Genomic DNA, 19,292 nt, shown 5'->3' on the forward strand with positions numbered 1-19,292 from the left:
CGTTTAAACCCGCTGCAATTTTTTACAACTGTAATGTGATGTTCAGTAGTTGTAGTTTGTTAATGTGGTTCGTTTCTCGTTTTTATATAGAAAAGACCGTATGTTTTCAAATTTGAATGGTTTTACACTAGTAATTTTGGAGCATTTAATCGCTTTCTGTTCGTTGAAAGCATAGGCTCCGTGTTGAAGACCGTACTTTGACCTATAATGGTTCACTTTTATAAATTGTGACTTGGATGGAAAGTTATCCCATTGGTACTCATACCACATCTTCTTATATTTATTTACATCCTCGAATAACTGGAGACACTACCGTATTCCTATCCCTGCCATATTGAAAACTATAGATGAGAAGTACTCATGTTTTTGCTGTGGCTGTATATTTTCTTGGATAACTTGATATACCTCCAATAGATTGAACAGAAAATGAGACTAGTATTCGTGAATTGTTTTAACGTTTCCATGAATAACTAAGATTAAGTAATTTTGATTATCAACTTCCAAGAAAACATGTTCTGTGTTTTCTTGGAAGTTGATAGCATCCTTAAAAAGTTTTAATCATTTAAATACAATATATTTATATCTGGAAGGAAAATACTTTGATCATAAGTTATCCTACTGGATAATAAAATTCGTAGTCAGTTTTATGGGATGTGGCGTCCAAATTTAAAGACCATAAAAAATTTAATAGACGTCCACGTAGAGTAAACTGTTCGGTCATATATTTTTGCAAATGCATGTATTGTCATAAAAGAAAAAAATCTTGTAAATGAAAAAACCCTCAGTCTAGGTGACTATAATCCGATAGGTGTCATTCAGTTGAATAACATCCGGAAAACAGACAGATCGTAAAACAATATGTATAGTTTGTATGGCAAGTCCTTTTTTAATCGTCCGTTAAATTATAATCAATGTGTGATTTTATGCGTGAGACGTGCTGCTTTTCTTTTGTATATCGGTAAATAGTACAACATTTTAATTCATTTTCAGTAAGCCGACTAATAACACAGGCAGATGTATTTGTACAACCTTCAACCGTTGCTTTTTATGCCCATCTAACTACAATTTAAACAAATGTTGGAATGCATCATCCAATAGTATTTGATCACGTGATTTTAAATATTGGTAAAGGATATAACAAATATACGGGAACTTTTACCGCCCCTGTAAGTGGAATATATGTTTTCACCTTCACTCTCTATCCAAATCGATATTGCTCCATAGCAGTGAATATCTTCAAGAACAGTGAAGTAATTGCTCAGAGTTATATAGAGATGACATCTGGCATGCTCAGTGGAACAACCCCAGTAGCTGTCGTTGATATGAATGTTGGAGATACTGCATTTGTTAGAACCAGTTCCATTCATCAACCACATGGGGATATTTTTAGTAATGAGGGCGTCAAAAGTTCATTTGCTGGATGGAAAATAGCCATAGCAAATTAATAATTTCATAAAGTATTCACAACACAATAGAGCTTTTTTGGTGTGTTTTTTTACTTGAAAATATGAACAATTCAGCTTGCCTATTTCACCGTTTCGTGTTGTATACTCCTTATCGTCATAGTTTCATTAGGAATAGTTTTTTTTTGTAAACAAAAACAAAAAAAGACATTGACTATATATTATACACGAATTACAACCTTTCAAAATAGAATAACGAATAAGAAAACAATTTGTAAACTGATGAGCAAGGAAAATATGACTCGTCCTACGATAAACATGATAAAGAAAACACTTCTAACAGTTTGATGCTTGTGTCAATCTACTACATGTACTACAAATTAAGACTCCTTAGTTTAAACATATTTATTTATAGTGGATTTGGAAACAAGTTTTGCAATTTATATTAACCCCTTTCCACTTTGCGGGTGCGAGTGCTGTCTTGTAGCGGCATTAGCCTGCACTTTTTCGAAGTCTACAAGGGTGTCTTTAACGTGCAATAGATATGGCACTCTCTTAACACGGGTCAGCTGTTTATCGTCCCCCGACAGACTACGATCGTTTCCTCAAGACCATACTCGGTAATGGTGTCAAGGGAGAGCCGAAAATTCAGCCCCTGAAATTTTCATACCGGAACGGGAATCGAACCAGAAACCTGTGTGTTAGTAGTCTGATGCAATAACCACTACACCACGGCTAATAGGACTCCTTAATCATTTTAAACTGGTCTGCTGAATAAATAAAGGCAACAGTATTATACCTCAGTTCGAAATTTATAAATCGATTGAGGAAAAACAAATCCGGGTTTCAAACTAAAAGTGAGGGAAACGCATCAAATATATGAGGAGAACAACGACACAACATAAACACAACAATAAAATGAAACAAACACACAGAAACGGACTATAATATAACAATTGCCATTTTCCAGACATCGTACAGAACATCTGAAGAACAAATGGTGGATTTAACCTGGTTTTGTGGCTATCCAAACCTCCTGCTTTTCTGGCAATGTTAAATATAACATTAAAATGACAACATTACATGACAGGACTACAATTCAAATACATGGGAGAACATACAGGACAGGGAAACACACAAATAATAGCTATGAATAGATACCAGTCCTATAATTTAATACACCAGACGCGCATTTCGTATATATAAGACCCATTAGTGACGCTCAGATAAAAAGTTCAAAGCCAAAACAAGTACAAAGTTAAAGACCATTGAGGACCAAAAGTTCCAAAAAGTTGTGCAAAATACGTCTAAGGTTATCTGCCTGGGATAAGAATTTCCTTTGTATTTAGAATAATTCTGCTGAACTATGTTATTTAAAAGAGGGACGAAAGATACCAGAGGGACAGACAAACTCATAAATCGCCATGGCTAAAAATGAAAAAGACAAACAGACAAACAATAGTACACATGACACAACATAGAAAACTAAAGAATAAACAACACGAACCCCACCAAAAACTAGGGATGATCTCAGGTGCTCCGGAAGGGTAAGCAGATCCCGATCCACATGTGTTGCTTATGTGATAACAAATCCGGTAAATAGTCTAATTTGGTAGGTCACATTCTTGAAAGGGAAGGGGATTGTAGTAACGTCGTAAGGAACATATCCGATATTATTTGTGAAACGGTTATTCCATAACGGTTAACCAACTCGTGATGGCGTCCGTAAAATTTACGAAGTGATGATTTCAACTTCACCATTTGGAACTCTTGATTTAAAAGCTTACTTGTTCGCAACAACCCTCATTCAAGAAAATTATGATAGGAAATGCAAGCACGGGAATATTGTATCAATTGGGAGATATATACACCATATGCAGGTGCTGCTGGAATATTGCTACTTAAAATATACATGGTTACGTTTAAAGAGTTGTATTTGACATTGATTAGCTGATATTTGAAACAGATGAACAACAAAAGAATTTCAATTTAGTATATGCATGATCATTCATTATATTTTATAGTATAGTTGAAATAAAATCGACTTCGAGGCACTTGGTATGGTGGAACCTTTTTCTACAACGGAAATCTGTCTTTTATTCATTTTTTTTTCTTCCTCATTCACCTTATAAGAAATATAACCCTAGAAGAAATAAGGACGCAATGGGAGAGGACTATATTTTCATACATATGACATTATATTAAACGGTCTCGATTATATAAAAAAAGGGATACGAAACATACAAGCAAACGATTACCACTTTATTTGTGTTTTTTAGACAAATCATGGTTTGGCGTTTAGTCTGGTAGAAAAAGGTATAATTATTATTTGTAATTAACTTTGAACTTACTTTCATTAAAAACGATACAGTACATCTGTATAATATAAAAATAAGATGTGGGATGATTGTAAATGAGACAACTCTCCACAAGTGACCAAAATGACACAGAAATTAGCAACTATATATTACCGTACGGCATTCAACAATGCGAAAAGCTTATACCGAAATAACAAATGTAATATATTTCAAAGGAGAAAACTAACGGCTTAACTTATGATCTAGAATGGCTAAGTAAGTGATAAAGAGAGAGAGAGAGAGAGAGAGAGAGAGAGAGAGAGAGAGAGAGAGAGAGAGAGAGAGAGCGAGAGAGAGAGAGAGAGAGAGAGAGAGAGAGAGAGAGAGAGAGAGAGAGAGAGAGAGAGAGAGAGAGAGAGAGAGAGAGAGAGAGAGAGGGTTAACACGTCGAAAAAGGTAAAAACATGTGTAGTAGAATTTCGTGGTTTTGTATCCAACAGTTAGTTCGTGAGGATTAATTTTCGTATTTTTAAGTTTAGAAAATAATTATATTAATGTCACTTTATAAATAACAATACACAATAAATCTGATCTGAACTTTCGCCGCTGGGAAAATCAATAACTGCATTTCATAGTAACAGTGTGCACTTACCAAGTGTTTTAACCTTCACAAGCTAATTTGCTTTTACACACCTTTGATGTTTTATCCAAGTACAATGATTGTGTGATAAACGACTTGATGGCATTATAAACGCATTGGCCTGTTAAATGACCTTGATTGACAGTGCTTGATTTATTAATTTCTGTACAAACAAAGGATTATGATTATCATCTGTTTTAAAGAAAACCTTTGAATATCGTTGTCTAATCAATTAACCTATTTATTTCATTGTATGCATTTATGTTCATCTTTTATATAATATCAATAAGATTTTGCAGATCATAAAATAATGTAGATCTACAGTTACATTTTCGTTGGGGTTATAATTTCGTGGATAATTCTAATCCACTTAATAAATAAAATTAAATCCCCCACGAAAACTTCTGCATTTACAGTTTCATATTTCAAAATGTAGTCCTCTCCTATTTGTTTCTTGTTTCTTCTCGGGTTTTATTTTTGAGAAATAAAGAAGATCATATGAAGACAGGTTCTTGTTGTACCATGTCGAGTGCACCGCAGTCGATTATATTTCAAATATATAATCAATATGGACAAATGAAGAGATAACAACATGCAATCAGTTATAATCTTTTGTTGGAATTATCAAGAGACTGTTATTGTTTACCAAACGATCCAACCTGAATACCCCCCTCCTCCTTTTTCTGTTTTTTTTTCTTTCTGTAGCTCCTTTATTTGTGTATTGAGTTCCTTGTGTTTTTTTAAAAGTTACAGAAACGTAATTTTGCCTCGATTTTCTTTCGAAACAAATCTTTTATAAAACGATCACTGCTAACAAAGTGCGAATCGGACACAATATGGATTTGTTTGACAGAAAAATGCGGTAACATCTTCCTTTATTCTGCTTCCCATATTCATCGTCGTTCATAATAAGTGTTGCATTTCATTTATTTTTAAGCAATAATATCAGACCTGAAAAACAACAACCTGTAAATCAACGCCGAAACCTGAAAATTATATAAACTTTCATAGTTCCCTAGTTCATGAAGGTTGTTCTAGATTTGCACTTTGTAAACAGGTTTAGGCTGTTAATGACCCTTGTAATGCGGCATGATATATCAATTTTTATAAGCATTACTTTATTGCTTTTTTCATATTAATTGTTATTGAAAATGATGTTAGGAAGAATAAGAGCACCACCAGAAGTCAATTTTGATAACCTAAAGACGGACGAGGATAAATCTTTTGAAAAAATAAATTTATAAAGAGCAACAAAAACAAGACTTACAACGAGCATACTCAAATTATTGAATTAGTGCGAAAAGAGACAACCCAAAAACATGCGAAAATGGATGTGATATAAGTATTCGTAGTGTTAAAAACCAATTTGAAAGTGATTTTTTTCCTCAAGAAACCGTTTTGATGAGTAAATAAATATTGTATTGGAAGGTGACTTCAATAAAATGTTTTTATAATTGTCATTTGTTCTTGGGTTGTATTTTTGTTTTTACGTGAAGAAAACAATTGGGGTAGTTAATAGTTTTGTTTATATTTCATTTACCTGTAAGAATCAGTTATGCTACCTTGAGCTGTCCAATAAAGCGCAAGACGTAGAAAAGATACATATTGATTTTGTAAACGAATTTTGAATGTTAAAACAAGTACACTGAATGTCATGGTCTATTGTGAACTTGGAAGATTTCCAATGTTAGTAACCAGGAAATTACGTATATTTAAATATTGGATTAAAGTATTGAATAATAAAAATTGTATATTACATGGTTGTTAAAATTATTTTTATGATATGTGTTTAAAGAATCCAAATGACAAAAATAACTGGGTTTGTAATATATGAAAGGAATTGTTCCATCTTGGTTTAAATGATTTGTGGTATTCACAAAATACTTTATGTAAAGATCATAATATGGTTATTAAACAAAGACTTTGTGATATTGTCAAACAAGAGTTTGATGCTACTTTAGAAAGTTCATCAAAATGTTTTTTGTATAGATATATGATATCCAATTTTTCCTTGTATTCATATTTATGTAAACTTATACCTGAAATTTATAAAAAGTGTATTGTTAAATTTAGATTGTCATCGCATAATCTAGCTATAGAGAAGGGAATGTATTCCAATGTTAATAGAAATCTTAGAACCTGTACATTGTGTATTGATGATATTGAGGATGAAATGCATTTTATTTTATCATGTCCATTATATTCTAATTTGCGTGAATGTTTGATAAAACCATATTATTGGCGTAAGCCATCTGTTTATAAACTATTACAATCATTAAACACTACTAATGTAAAAGATTTGTAGAACTTGGTAAAATACATATTTAGAGCACTGACGCTCAGAAATTTCTGTTATCAGAAAGATGATTTGTAATTCATTTGTTACAAATATTTGCTATTTGGAATTATATTTATATGTATTTATTTTTGTGTATTTAATACTTCTGTCTGTTTAACATGATCGTATATTTTAGTTATCTATATTTAGTATATATTGATTATGCATGTACCTATGTGTTGTTAAAAATTTGGTTAATAAAGAATTGATATTAAATATTTTTTAAGACAGAGGAGAGCTAGTCTTAAAAATATTGGATAGCTAAAGGTAATAATGGTTTCTTACAGGTAAATGATAGTCCAATCACTGAAATAAAGAACGGGTAAAACAATAGAATGACTTCACAATAATGTTTTAAATGCAGTAGAAAGGTAGATATTATCGACTTATTATCAATAACAATAAACTCAATATTATCTTTAAAGTGGTAGAAGATCTTTAAATTCCACAAATACAACTGTTAACATAATTTATTTCTAACTGATACTAGAACTGTAAGTATAAATCATACTGTTATCCGTTTAATGCAGATGTTATATTTTTTACGTAGATTTGTGTTGTTCTGGTGTTATAGTTTAATTGAAGGTTTTATAAATCTATCATCTGGTACTGGTTTTCAATTAGCACATTAAATATTTACTATAAAAATCAGCAGCATGATATGATTGCCAACCTGCTCGTGTATGCGTAGTTGTGTTAATATGTATGACTGATGGAAGACATTGTTGATACACGACAGTTGCAACATGCGGAGCAGGATCTGCTTACCCTTCCGGAGCACATATGACAACCCCCAGATTTTGGTAGGATTCGTGTTCCTTAGTCATTAGATATTTTGTATTGTATTTTTTTTTTTATTATTGTTTGTCTATTTGTCTTTGTCTTGTTTTGGCCATGGCGTTGTCAGTTTATTTTCGATTGATGAACTTGAATGTTCCTCTGGTATCTTTAGCCACACTTTGATGATGTGTCTAGTAAAGTCTGCACTGTTTTTTCATAAAGTACAATTCAGTTTCTATTGAATTTCGATAAACGCAGATTATAAACGAAAATTCTAAGTACCTGATGTTGTTACTGATATACATAATTCTATCGATGAACATACTACATCGGCAACTAGTAGTTAAAAGGTTTTCCATCAACTGCTTCAACATCGTATGTATGGTTAAAAGGGTCAGGTGTCGCTTCAGCTTGAGTTTTTGTGGTTTTCTTGATTTTTTCCTTATATATCAAGGCCGTTCTTAGTAATCAAAGTCTTTGATCGAATCATATCTATGACTAGATAGATTTTTAAATTCTGTATTAAGTTCTGATTATAACATGGAATGTTGCATACGATTCTAATCTTCCTGTTTAGCATTCCTTTCTGAATTGCCATACTAATAATGTCTTCTATTGTACAACTTCACTTTATTACTCTTTTATCATTAGCCTGTCCTCCTATGTTGAACTGAGAAAAAGGGTCATTTTTTTTTCAACCTCTCAATAAATAGGTTCTAATTTGGATAAAGTCTAGCAGGCTTGCATTTGAACCAAGTTGCACAGTAACAGTTCCAGCTTCAGCTTTGAATAACTTGCTTGCAGCATATATAATTAATATCATCTTTGTCGTGTATTCTTTGCATTTTGTTTGAACTGTACAAATATCTGAATGCGTGAGGTACAAAGAGGAACCAAAAAGAATTCATATCAGTGAAATGTTTAATCCATTCACTTTTATAATTACACAATCATGTAAATGATGTGTACATTTTGTTATTGCTGCCTCATTTATTTCTCCCATCTTTGCTATTGCATAGACATATTATATACAACCTGACATATTAATACTAATATTCACGAGAACGGTTTGTAGAAAACTTGGAAATAAAAACAAACTGATATTTTTCACTGTAGTATTTTCTTAAATAACAAGTGTAGGTGTAATACCACCATTGATTTTTCCCTATTAGTCTTTGTTAAATTGGCACTTTTAAAAAAATCGTACAGTATTTACCTTTATTTCAACCAAAGAAATACTTTGCATGTGGAAAGTTCAATCCTTTCCAGTGATACAGTGAAAATGTCACACTACATTTCATTGCATATAAGAAAGTAACCACCTCCGAGGGTAGACAACCCAACTTTTACACTGTTATTTACTGGTTACCTGCTTTGGTAACTATGTAACCTTAACGTTCCAAAATATTTTATAAGACCATCAAATAAAAAAAGAATGATGCTTTCAGACACCCAACATACATATTTACGACTCAGAAAAATTTAAGTGCATTGAAATGCAGGGTTAATTTTCTACAACTGTCAAATTCAAGGGAATATTTTTTTAGGCCTACTTTCGTATGCAACCGGATGTGACGTACCATGATTTGGTGGTATTACACCTAAAGAACACCTAAATGTCGAATAAACTTAATGCAATTTTTTCCCCTCCAATTGCAAGTTATTTCAAGCATAACTGTCAAGTTTTGTCTCAGTCAGAACTATAGTTTCAGAGAAAATCACTATAATGTAAGGCCATATCATACGGCAATTTCAGTCTAATTTCTTCGAAAAATCCTAATTTCAGTGTATCATTATAAAATGCAGTGTTGACTAATATCTGATCATAAACTCATGATATATGCATTCAAACAATTAAATAGAATACAAAAGACAACTTTAAGATGATAAACAAATTTATTGCACCTTTTAGAGTTCATTTGAAGGTCTGTTTTGGTCTGTTTTGGTCCATTTTTCCTCCTTCCTTCCTTTTTCATCAAAACTTGATATCTTTTGTCTAAATAATAAAACAAATGTGATTATTTTCCCACAAAAATGAAATAAATGTAATGTTAAATCAATAATTAAAGTGTTTTAGCTGAAAGAACTGTCTCTATAAATGTTGACAGTCTACACGGAAGTTTCTATAAGCCCTTATGTGTAACTTGAGTTTTTGGTCTGTTCCCCTAGTGTGAGAAATAACGGTTTCCTTTCAGTCAATCATTTATTGCTACTGGTATCAAAGTCTTTTTATTTACTCATAACAGTATATTTCTAATAGATTTACACAAAAAGTCCACTTTCTTGTATTTTACATTAGAAAATGGGGAGAAAGAGTAATAAAAAAATACCTCAAAATGTTTTTAAAAAGGGTTATGTCCCTTGGAATGCTGGTACAAAAAATAATTGGTAAGAATTATAAAGTTTAAGTATGTGAGACTGGATTCTGATGGGTATAAATCCAGGACAAATAAGTGTTTAGATGAGTTATTGTCTGTGTAAAATGTAGACGGCACTATTGCAAATTGTAAACTTTTGCGGCGAAAAAAAAAAAAAAAACAAGATGATAGTTGATACATACTTTAATGCTGAAGTGTCATCTGCAGACCAATTCACATATAAGATTTTTCAACAGAATGCTCTTCAGAACATGGTTAACACTGAAATAAAAAATTCACATGTATAAACAAAACAAAAACTGCAAGGGTAATTTAAAATTTACCACAGTAATCTAAATACAGCTTCGTCTGTCCACCCATTTGACTAAGAAAACACCCGTATACCCCCATTTCAATGCAATTTTACCTCAAACGTACTTTCTGTGTCTAAATCCATTCCGAACAGTCCATGCATGTTTACAATGTATGAACTGGTTTATTAATAACTTTTAAAAATGAAAGTACAATAGGGTCACGAGTGCACATTTAGTTTCCCTAAATAGGTGTAATACCACCATTGATTTTTCCCTATTAGTCTTTGTTAAATTGGCACTTTTAAAAAAATCGTACAGTATTTACCTTTATTTCAACCAAAGAAATACTTTGCATGTGGAAAGTTCAATCCTTTCCAGTGATACAGTGAAAATTTCACACTACATTTCATTGCATATAAGAAAGTAACCACCTCCGAGGGTAGACAACCCAACTTTTACACTGTTATTTACTGGTTACCTGCTTTGGTAACTATGTAACCTTAACGTTCCAAAATATTTTATAAGACCATCAAATAAAAAAAGAATGATGCTTTCAGACACCCAACATACATATTTACGACTCAGAAAAATTTAAGTGCATTGAAATGCAGGGTTAATTTTCTACAACTGTCAAATTCAAGGGAATATTTTTTTAGGCCTACTTTCGTATGCAACCGGATGTGACGTACCATGATTTGGTGGTATTACACCTGTAATACCCGATTGAACAATTAGCAAACTAGAAGTGAATGCACAAAATGTGATATTTTCAATTTTTACTCATATTGTTTTGTTGAAAGATGATTTGTTAAACTAAAAAGTAAAACATGTATTTAAGTGCAAGGTATCAAAGTCTGTTAGTAATCATTCAATGGTGCTGGTCATATGACTTTCTTGTACATTTAGATGCTGTACTGGTGGTCGTTTTGCTGTTTTAAATTTGTATATGTCTTAAACATGTTGAAAAGGTATTAAGATAATGTCACCACACAAAAGCTGATAAATAAAATTGTAACTCAAGTACCATAACTCTTAAGATTTAAATCAGTTGTTTAAATTAATTGTTGATAAGTTGTTCTGTCGACATTTAATTACTACAACCCCTTAAAGATCTGCCATCGCTTCATGTCAAATAAGTATTTATGTATATCTTAAATTCTGTCATTATTAGGTTCTCCTTATCAAATATAAGTATTAGGATATTTATGCTCTTCAACTTCGTACTTAATTTGGCTTTTTTAAAACTTTTATGGATTCGAGTGTCACTGATGAGTCTTTCTAGAATCCTGGTACCTTTGAAAACTATTGTAGACGAAACGCGCGTATGGTGTGTGTGTGTGTGTGTGAAATTTAGTCTTGGTATCTATGATGAGTTTATTTAGCAACATCCCGAATTTTAAATTTTGTCAAAATGCCATTGCATGACAATCTCTTTATGTGTCAATTCACCCATTAGTTAAATTTGAGGCATTGGAAATTTTTTTTCTTGGTCGACGAACTGGGGATAACGCAAACTTTGTACTAGATACCGTAGGATTATTAACACTTAATATTAGTGAAATCATTTCAGCAGTTTCAGAGGAGAGAATCTTCTAAAAGATAAGACGTTGATGTACTATGTGATAGAAAAAGCTCCATATCGACCGCTTTTGTGTCATTTGGTCGCTTATGAAGAATTGTCTCATTGGCTATTAAAACACATCTTCTGTTTTATATTTATATTTGATGATTATAATTTTCTTATGTATTCAAATAATAAATCAATACTGGTCTCATATGAATTTAAATATCATTCATTCAATTTAGTATAATATAACAAGCTAGCTTTTTGTACTCACTTGTTCATGCGTTAATAAATCAATTTACCGTAAATACATTTTATCTGGTCAATACTTTGACGTAATCACGTATCGATATTCTCAGTGAATGATACAAAAATGGGTTGATATATAGACAAATGGAATAATATAAACTGTTTTGTTTGCAGTAACCACCATGTGTAGATATTTAGATATATTATCATAAAATATATTTTGAAATGTTAACTCTTCTTTCCGCACTAGACACAATGTGGACAGTTTGCTAATGTTTTTGTTATTCGAGGGGCTGTCAAACATGGCTTCGCCATTCGAGAGAATAACAAGTGGCTGCATATAACCTTGATGTTCACACATGATCTACAAATGCATATAACGTTTCTGATTCTGGATTTGGTAACAAAACATTCTGTACGTATGTATAAACTAATCATATAATTTGAAATGTTTACTTTTCTTTCCGAACTGGACGCAATTTGGAAAAAGAAATGTATAGTTTGCTAAAGACTTGCATCTAGAAATAGACAATTCATGTCGGTTGAAAACAAAACTTTACGACAAAAGAGATGATTTCAGCTTTCCAATTGTGAACTTTCCATTTCTATATAGCAACATAGCCTGTATACGGAGTATATATCTCCCAATTGATACGATATTCCCGGGCTTGTATTACCTATCATAATTTCCTTGATAGATTGTTGCTGCTCACAAGGAAGCATTCTAGTTAAAATCAATAAGTGCAAAATACAACTCATCTCCCCCTAGCTATTTTTGGTTTTAGTTTGTTACTACGTTATTTTATCTGGTGTCTTAAAAGTAAACATGATTTGTCAGATGGCTGATATATATTCTTGATAAAGCACTTCATTAGAATATATTTTAAGAAAACCAAGCGATGAAACGACTTCAACTAGAGTATATGATAACGAAGAATAGGGGCGAAAGTTAAAAAATCATATTCTAACTCATAACATTATTGCATAAGTTAAAAAACAAACTGACAATCCGATAACAGAAAACTAAAAACCTCGAAAAGACAAACAACAGCTCACGCAATACAACATAGAAAACTAAAGATCGAACGAGTTGAATCCGATCAAACAAAAGATAGGATCTCAGGTGTTACAGAGGGGTAAACATCCCCTGCTCCACATAAGCGACTAATAATATTTAACCTGTAAATTCAAACAACAGTAGAATCACGCGGTGAGCATGTCTACTGCAAAATCGCGCAAATAAAACGTTGATCAATATAAACTAAGATTTATATTGGTAGCCATCAGAAAAGCTTAAACATAGAATAAATGTTTGCATGTACAATACGCTCAGGGCTTCATAATTCAAAGCTTGTAACGAATGTTTGTTTGACTATATGATAAGCGTGTTATCATGTGATAAAAAAACACTAATGTGTTACCTAAACCTATCTTAACAAAGGTTAGAATATTTGCTGGTAATTGTTGTCAACATCAAACGAAATATTGTTATTTACAATAATTTTTGTTTATATCAAATTCAAGATGACATTCAAGGTCACATATTCTTTTGTCAATTAAATAATGAAAGGTCAAGAAATGTCTCAATTAGTTTTCAGATTGACAAATAGTGAGCATAAAAAAATTAGAAAAACTGAATAACAATATTCTTTACTCCTTGGTGCTATCCGACCATAAGCACCTAGTTATAGACACAATTTGAAATAGCTAAATTGTATATGAATATGTACTAAACAAATTTATTATACTAGTTTTCTAACAATATTTACACTTAATTAAATCAAATACTTTATTCAATATGTGCCTATCTGCATTGGACATAAGCCAACACATTGGTGGCTGTTTAACTATATTTGAAATATTGAGAACTTTTGAACTTCAATGAATACGACTTATCTATACAATGCATTGCATGAAGTACTTTGTATCTACCTCTTTGAGAAGTATGATTACTATTAATGATTTCTGTCATCTTATTCTATGATTCATCTTGCCCATAGACAGATAGGGTTCAAAACTTGTATTTCTCCTAAACAGTCTATGTGTGATTAATTTATTTCTAATGACGTATTTATTCTGTCATCGTTTGAAGATTAATTCCCACAATATGCAAAAGTAATTATACTTTAAATCAAAGCTGTTCAAATTCAACCTTTTAAAATTGTATTTCACGAATAAATATTTGAGGTAAATCTATGTTTACAAAATTGACCTATGAAACTTTAAGAACTATTTCTTCCTACACATCATTTTATGAAGAAACATATGATATAAGTTACATAATCATGGTAACAGGGAAAATTCGACAGGACAGAGTGAATCCAGTTTGTCATTTAAATTTCTATTCAATGGAAAACATTTTGGAAGTTTTAATTACTACTTTTGATTCATGAAAGCTATATTTCTTATCATTTATTACAGTTAGTACTTTTATATCTGGTTGTAGATCGTTGCGTTCCATAACATCGATGTATTCATCACCAATGCACTGTGAATGCTTTCTCTGTTCTCATGGTGTATTTAGCCATCTTTTATTTTCGGTCGATTGCTTATGGTATATTGTCATGAACGTGGACAGTGTTATTATATCTTTATCATTATGTATTTTAAGCATGTTAAGGAAATATTCGAAATCCTGTGATATCTTGTATAGCCAATTGTTCAGAGGTTTTTATGAATTGTTTAGGTTTCCTAATCATGAATGTATAAAATAATCTGTCAATCTCTGCTAAATTACTAATTCTATGTTAAAAGTTGTGTTTTTGATAATGACCCTAAGGTAAGAGAATTGACAATTCTCTAGAATGATTGTCTAATCTAACGAAAGTGATCGAAATGTTGTTTCTTCTGCCAATTTGAAAAAGCATTTGAACATGGCAGCAGCAAGTCTACTTTCTTTAACGGCAGTTACTATTATTTGATGGGGATTTGAATACAGAGAGGACTTCAGACAATAATTTGTTATATGTACTTTTTAAACGTGAAAAGTATAAACAGATATTAACTATAACTTCAACGAATAATTGGAATCTCATTAATTCACCTGTTGCTGCAAAATGTGTGCTTTTTTTTCTACGTCCAGGTAAGATTTACAGATTTTGGATTGAACTGAATCAGTTTGCATTTCTCTGCATAACTTGTCTAAATAACAATCCACTTTGTAAGTTAGCTTTTGTTAATCTTAAGAGTTACATAGCTGGTAATAATGTGTGATCTAATATATGTTGTAAAGTTTTAGTTTTTGATAAAGGACCCATAAAAGTTCTATATATTTTTAAAAGGGCTTAATTTTTCGCCTCTGTAGAGCTTACCGAGGTTATGTTGTTATTCTAGTTTTATCATTAGGACAATTATTCAATTTAAATATTGAGATATTCTTGATAAATATTCGGCATCAACTTTACAAATAATACACGATAGATTGAAGCATTGATTCTGGGTACTGACATTGTTTATAATCTTAATAACGTGTTATATTATTCTTCTATTTATCTTTTATAATTATATTACATTTATTGTTTAGTCTAAAACTCGAACAATATCATAGCTAGTCACATTTACTTTATCGAATTGATATCCCTAATAGTTTTAACTAATGGGATCCCACTAACTAGGAGATAAACATAAAGCGACTTATTCATCAGGATAAGAAATGTTTAAAACAAACATCTTAAATGAAGAACACCGGACTAACATGACTTAGAAATAATGCAACATACCAACTGTTTTTCTATATTATAATAAAATTTTTGTTTTTAAGGCAATGATAGAAATTTTGGGTCAAAAACGTGAAATTAGGAAATTGTGACAGATCATTTTTCATAAAAACTGTCAATATCACTCTTCAAACATCGATATGACACAAGTCCCAAATTATAGTCTTTAAATAAGATTTTGTAATTAAGAAGACAATAAATAAGCCAAAACATTTTCTTATTTTTTACAGGTGGATATCCTCGTATGACACAAGAAGATTTCATCAATAAGCAAAAATATGTTTTTGCTCCTTATATTGGTAAAAATCTAATTATATTCACTCATAACGACTTAATTGTAAAGTTATACAATATAAGTAGTTTCAAGTAGTATTGATGTTATTTCAACATCTTACCTCCATAGTTAATACTTTTTAATTCCCTCAATATCAGAAAATTGTATGATTGTATGATACTTTGATAGAGAGATTAATGTGTCTGCTATTATTGTGTCTGGACTTTATGAATGAACACCCAACATGTGATATCTTTTGAACCGGTAATATTTCATAAAATGCCTGCTTCCATACTGTCATTCCATAGTAGGAGTTACAAAAGCTATGGATATCAAACTATTTATTTAGATTGAATCAGTTTGATTCACATATAGTCGATTTCAAAGAGTGTGCCTAGCAATGTGCTCCTTTAGGAGAGCAAATTGTCTTGAAAAGTCATTACGTGTTTCAGATTGAATGATTTTTTTAACAATTGGTATTTTTGTTTAGATTATTGGAACGTCAACCGGATATGACTTTAAATGTCCAGCTAAAGCAGAATGGAAACTAAAAGCAAATGTAACATGTTCCTTGGAAGAGAAATATGTATGTTTGTTTAATGTACTTGAAAGGAAATACCAGGATAACTGTTTAGGGTCAGACCGAAGTAGTATAGGTAAATACAAAGATAAAAATATGTGGAAGGATTACCAATGAGACAGCGATGCACTAAAACAAATGAGTGTCTATTGGTCCAGCTAGCCGAAAGAGTAGTTAAATTTTCTCTATGGTTCCGGTCATCCATTTGTGCAGGTGGTAGTGACATATGGCGCAGAAATTGTTGTGCATGGGTTTTCGGATTGCAAACGCGCGTATACAATCAATCGTTCGAGAATAAGAGACCGTGATTAATATTTTAAGATGCCTTAAGGATAATGAGTGAGAATGAAATTGTTTGAAAAACAAATTTCCATAAGACAGACACCAAAACAATAGGGTGTAACACTAACAAAACGGAATAAAGCGTAAATCAAACTGAAATTGCTGACTAACCATATTATTTGTTTCAAAAGGAAACAAAACGTACAAAAGCAATTTACAAGTAAACGGCTAAATCAAATATATACTTGAATGTATTATTTCTAAATTAAACTAAAACGGAGATATATGAACATCTGCTAATATTGCCTGGCCTTGTGATTAGTATCAGAGTTTCAAACACCCACTTTTTATCGTATTTTGTGTCATTTATTTTCTTACTTAAATATGTTTTTGTTATTGTTATGATTAGAACTACTTTACTTAAGAAACAGTTTACCTTTGTCTACCCGTTTCTCTTATTTATATGTGCAACTACACAACAAACATTTTAAATAAAAAGTCGTGCAAAATCATCTAACCACTTCATTGAATTACCAAATGTCGTTAAACCATACATCAGTGAACCGACTCCTAGCGTTGCAGGAAATTCACAGGTAGAAAATATGAAAATGTGTATTTTTGGTAGCCCGTAAATAGAATGGGCGGAAAAAAAGACATTTTTTGCATTTTTTTTTAGTTAGCCGGAAGTAGAGCCACTGTCTAAAATCAATTCGACTGAAACGTACGAACAAGCAAAACCCGAATAGTATATTTATTTGTATGTGTCAAGAGAAAGTAGACAGAATGTTAATCGTGTCAATGTTTTGTCAATAACATATGGTTTCTTATCATGTTACTTTGTTTAAATGTGTTTTCAAGTTTTTTGTTTAAATGTTCTCCAATCATTCAAATCATTCTAATCATTTACTGTTCCGTATTTTGTAATTGATTTGATTGTATAGCCCAAATTTTGGCCACCGTGATAAGTTAATCAAATTATCTTATCTTATCTTATCAAACATAAGACATTTCAAAAGAGATTACTAACAGTTTAAATCAAACTTTGATCGTTTAACGAAATTCAACTATGACAGATGGCAATCGCAGTTAAGACGGGCACATAATTTATATAGCGTTGCTAAAAGTATATGAAATGAACAACCTTTCCGTAAATTGAGTCGTGGCGCTACAGCTCAGTATAAGAACAAAAGGAAACAAAACAGTTGAAGGTGTAATATCAACATTGATTTTTTCCTACAAGTCTTTGATAAAGTTGCACTTTTGAAAAAGAGGTTCAAAATTTAACTTTGTTTCAATAACGAAAAACTTGACTTGATTAAAATGTCCAGTACCTAATTAAAAAATACTTGACAAAATTACCGTCACTAAAGTCCAACCAATTAAATGTTCATCTCTTTTTTTTCATCTGTAAACAAGCTTTAGTAACAATGTAACCTCAAGTTTACATTTTTGAGGCCCCTTTAATATAGATTGCTGTTCATCCAAGGCTCCGTGTTGAAGGATGTTCTTTGACCTTAACGGTTTACGTTTTACAAATTCTGACTTGAATGGAGAGTGGTCTCATTGACACTCATACCACATCTTCTTACATAAATATGCAAGTGCAATGTTGTATATGTTAACCTTAATTTTCGAGGTATTATTTATACGACATGCTCTAACAAACACAGTATATTATATTTTTTATCGTTGTGCCAATAATATCATAATTGGTATCAGAAACGACTGATAAAAATGAAAAGTAATGATTTAATCTTTTATTACATTCTTTTTTAAAATTATACAATGATACACACAGCTGGAACTATACTTCACATTTGCTTATCTTGGATGTTATTCATAACAATCGATAAAAACAAATATATTGAAAACAATTATTTGTGATGAATAAACAGCTAAGTCAGATATTGTAGTAATTTGAACGAATAATCGACTGTGTTAGGTAATAATAAATCATAACAATAAATTTCAGTAAATTCTATTCAAATTGAACATTATATACATTTACTGAGGACAATTGATTGAATAAATAAATTTAAAAATAATATTGATAAATATCGAAAATATCTAAAGGTATGATTCATAACAAAAAATGTTATAGAAGAAGAAGAAGAAAATTATTGATTTCCAATTTTGAGCCCCAAAGGTCGTAACCATTACAGCCCTTGGATGGTGTAAACTTCCCAAGAAAACGTGTATGATGTAATGGTGTATGGCATATGGTGCAGTGGTGTAAGGTGTATTATGCTATGGTGTATGGTGTAAGGGGAATGGTGTAATGGTGTTTGAGGAATGGTGTGATTGTGTAACGTGCAATAGGGAATGGTGTGAATGATGGTGTATGACATTTCATTGGTTGAAAATGAAGTTCTTTTTATTTTATTTTTTCGAATGTTAAACATAAACAATAATAATAATCTTAATATTTGAAATTTAATTGCATTATGGGTAATTTCGGATCATGTAGATAGAATGGAGAATGGTATATGGTGTAATGT

General features: G+C 31.3%; 1 protein-coding gene and 1 long non-coding RNA gene across 2 annotated transcripts; one reads left to right on the forward strand and one right to left on the reverse strand.

Annotated features, from left to right (window-relative positions):
- Positions 1-1,082: 1,082 nt before the first annotated feature.
- Positions 1,083-1,445, forward strand: LOC139526596 (collagen alpha-1(X) chain-like). Its single transcript, XM_071321757.1, has one exon. It carries the CDS (start codon positions 1,083-1,085, stop codon positions 1,443-1,445), a length of 363 nt encoding a protein of 120 aa, XP_071177858.1.
- A 7,890-nt stretch (positions 1,446-9,335) lies between these two features.
- On the reverse strand, positions 9,336-10,815 carry LOC139526800 (uncharacterized). The gene is made up of 3 exons (XR_011665181.1): positions 10,455-10,815; positions 10,019-10,097; positions 9,336-9,454 (listed from the first exon to the last, which is right to left on the reverse strand). It is a non-coding gene; the product is annotated as an uncharacterized lncRNA (long non-coding RNA).
- Between the last annotated feature and the right edge of the window lie 8,477 nt (positions 10,816-19,292).

Source organism: Mytilus edulis, chromosome 6, assembly GCF_963676685.1.
Source record: "Mytilus edulis chromosome 6, xbMytEdul2.2, whole genome shotgun sequence".
Classification (NCBI taxonomy): domain Eukaryota; kingdom Metazoa; phylum Mollusca; class Bivalvia; order Mytilida; family Mytilidae; genus Mytilus; species Mytilus edulis.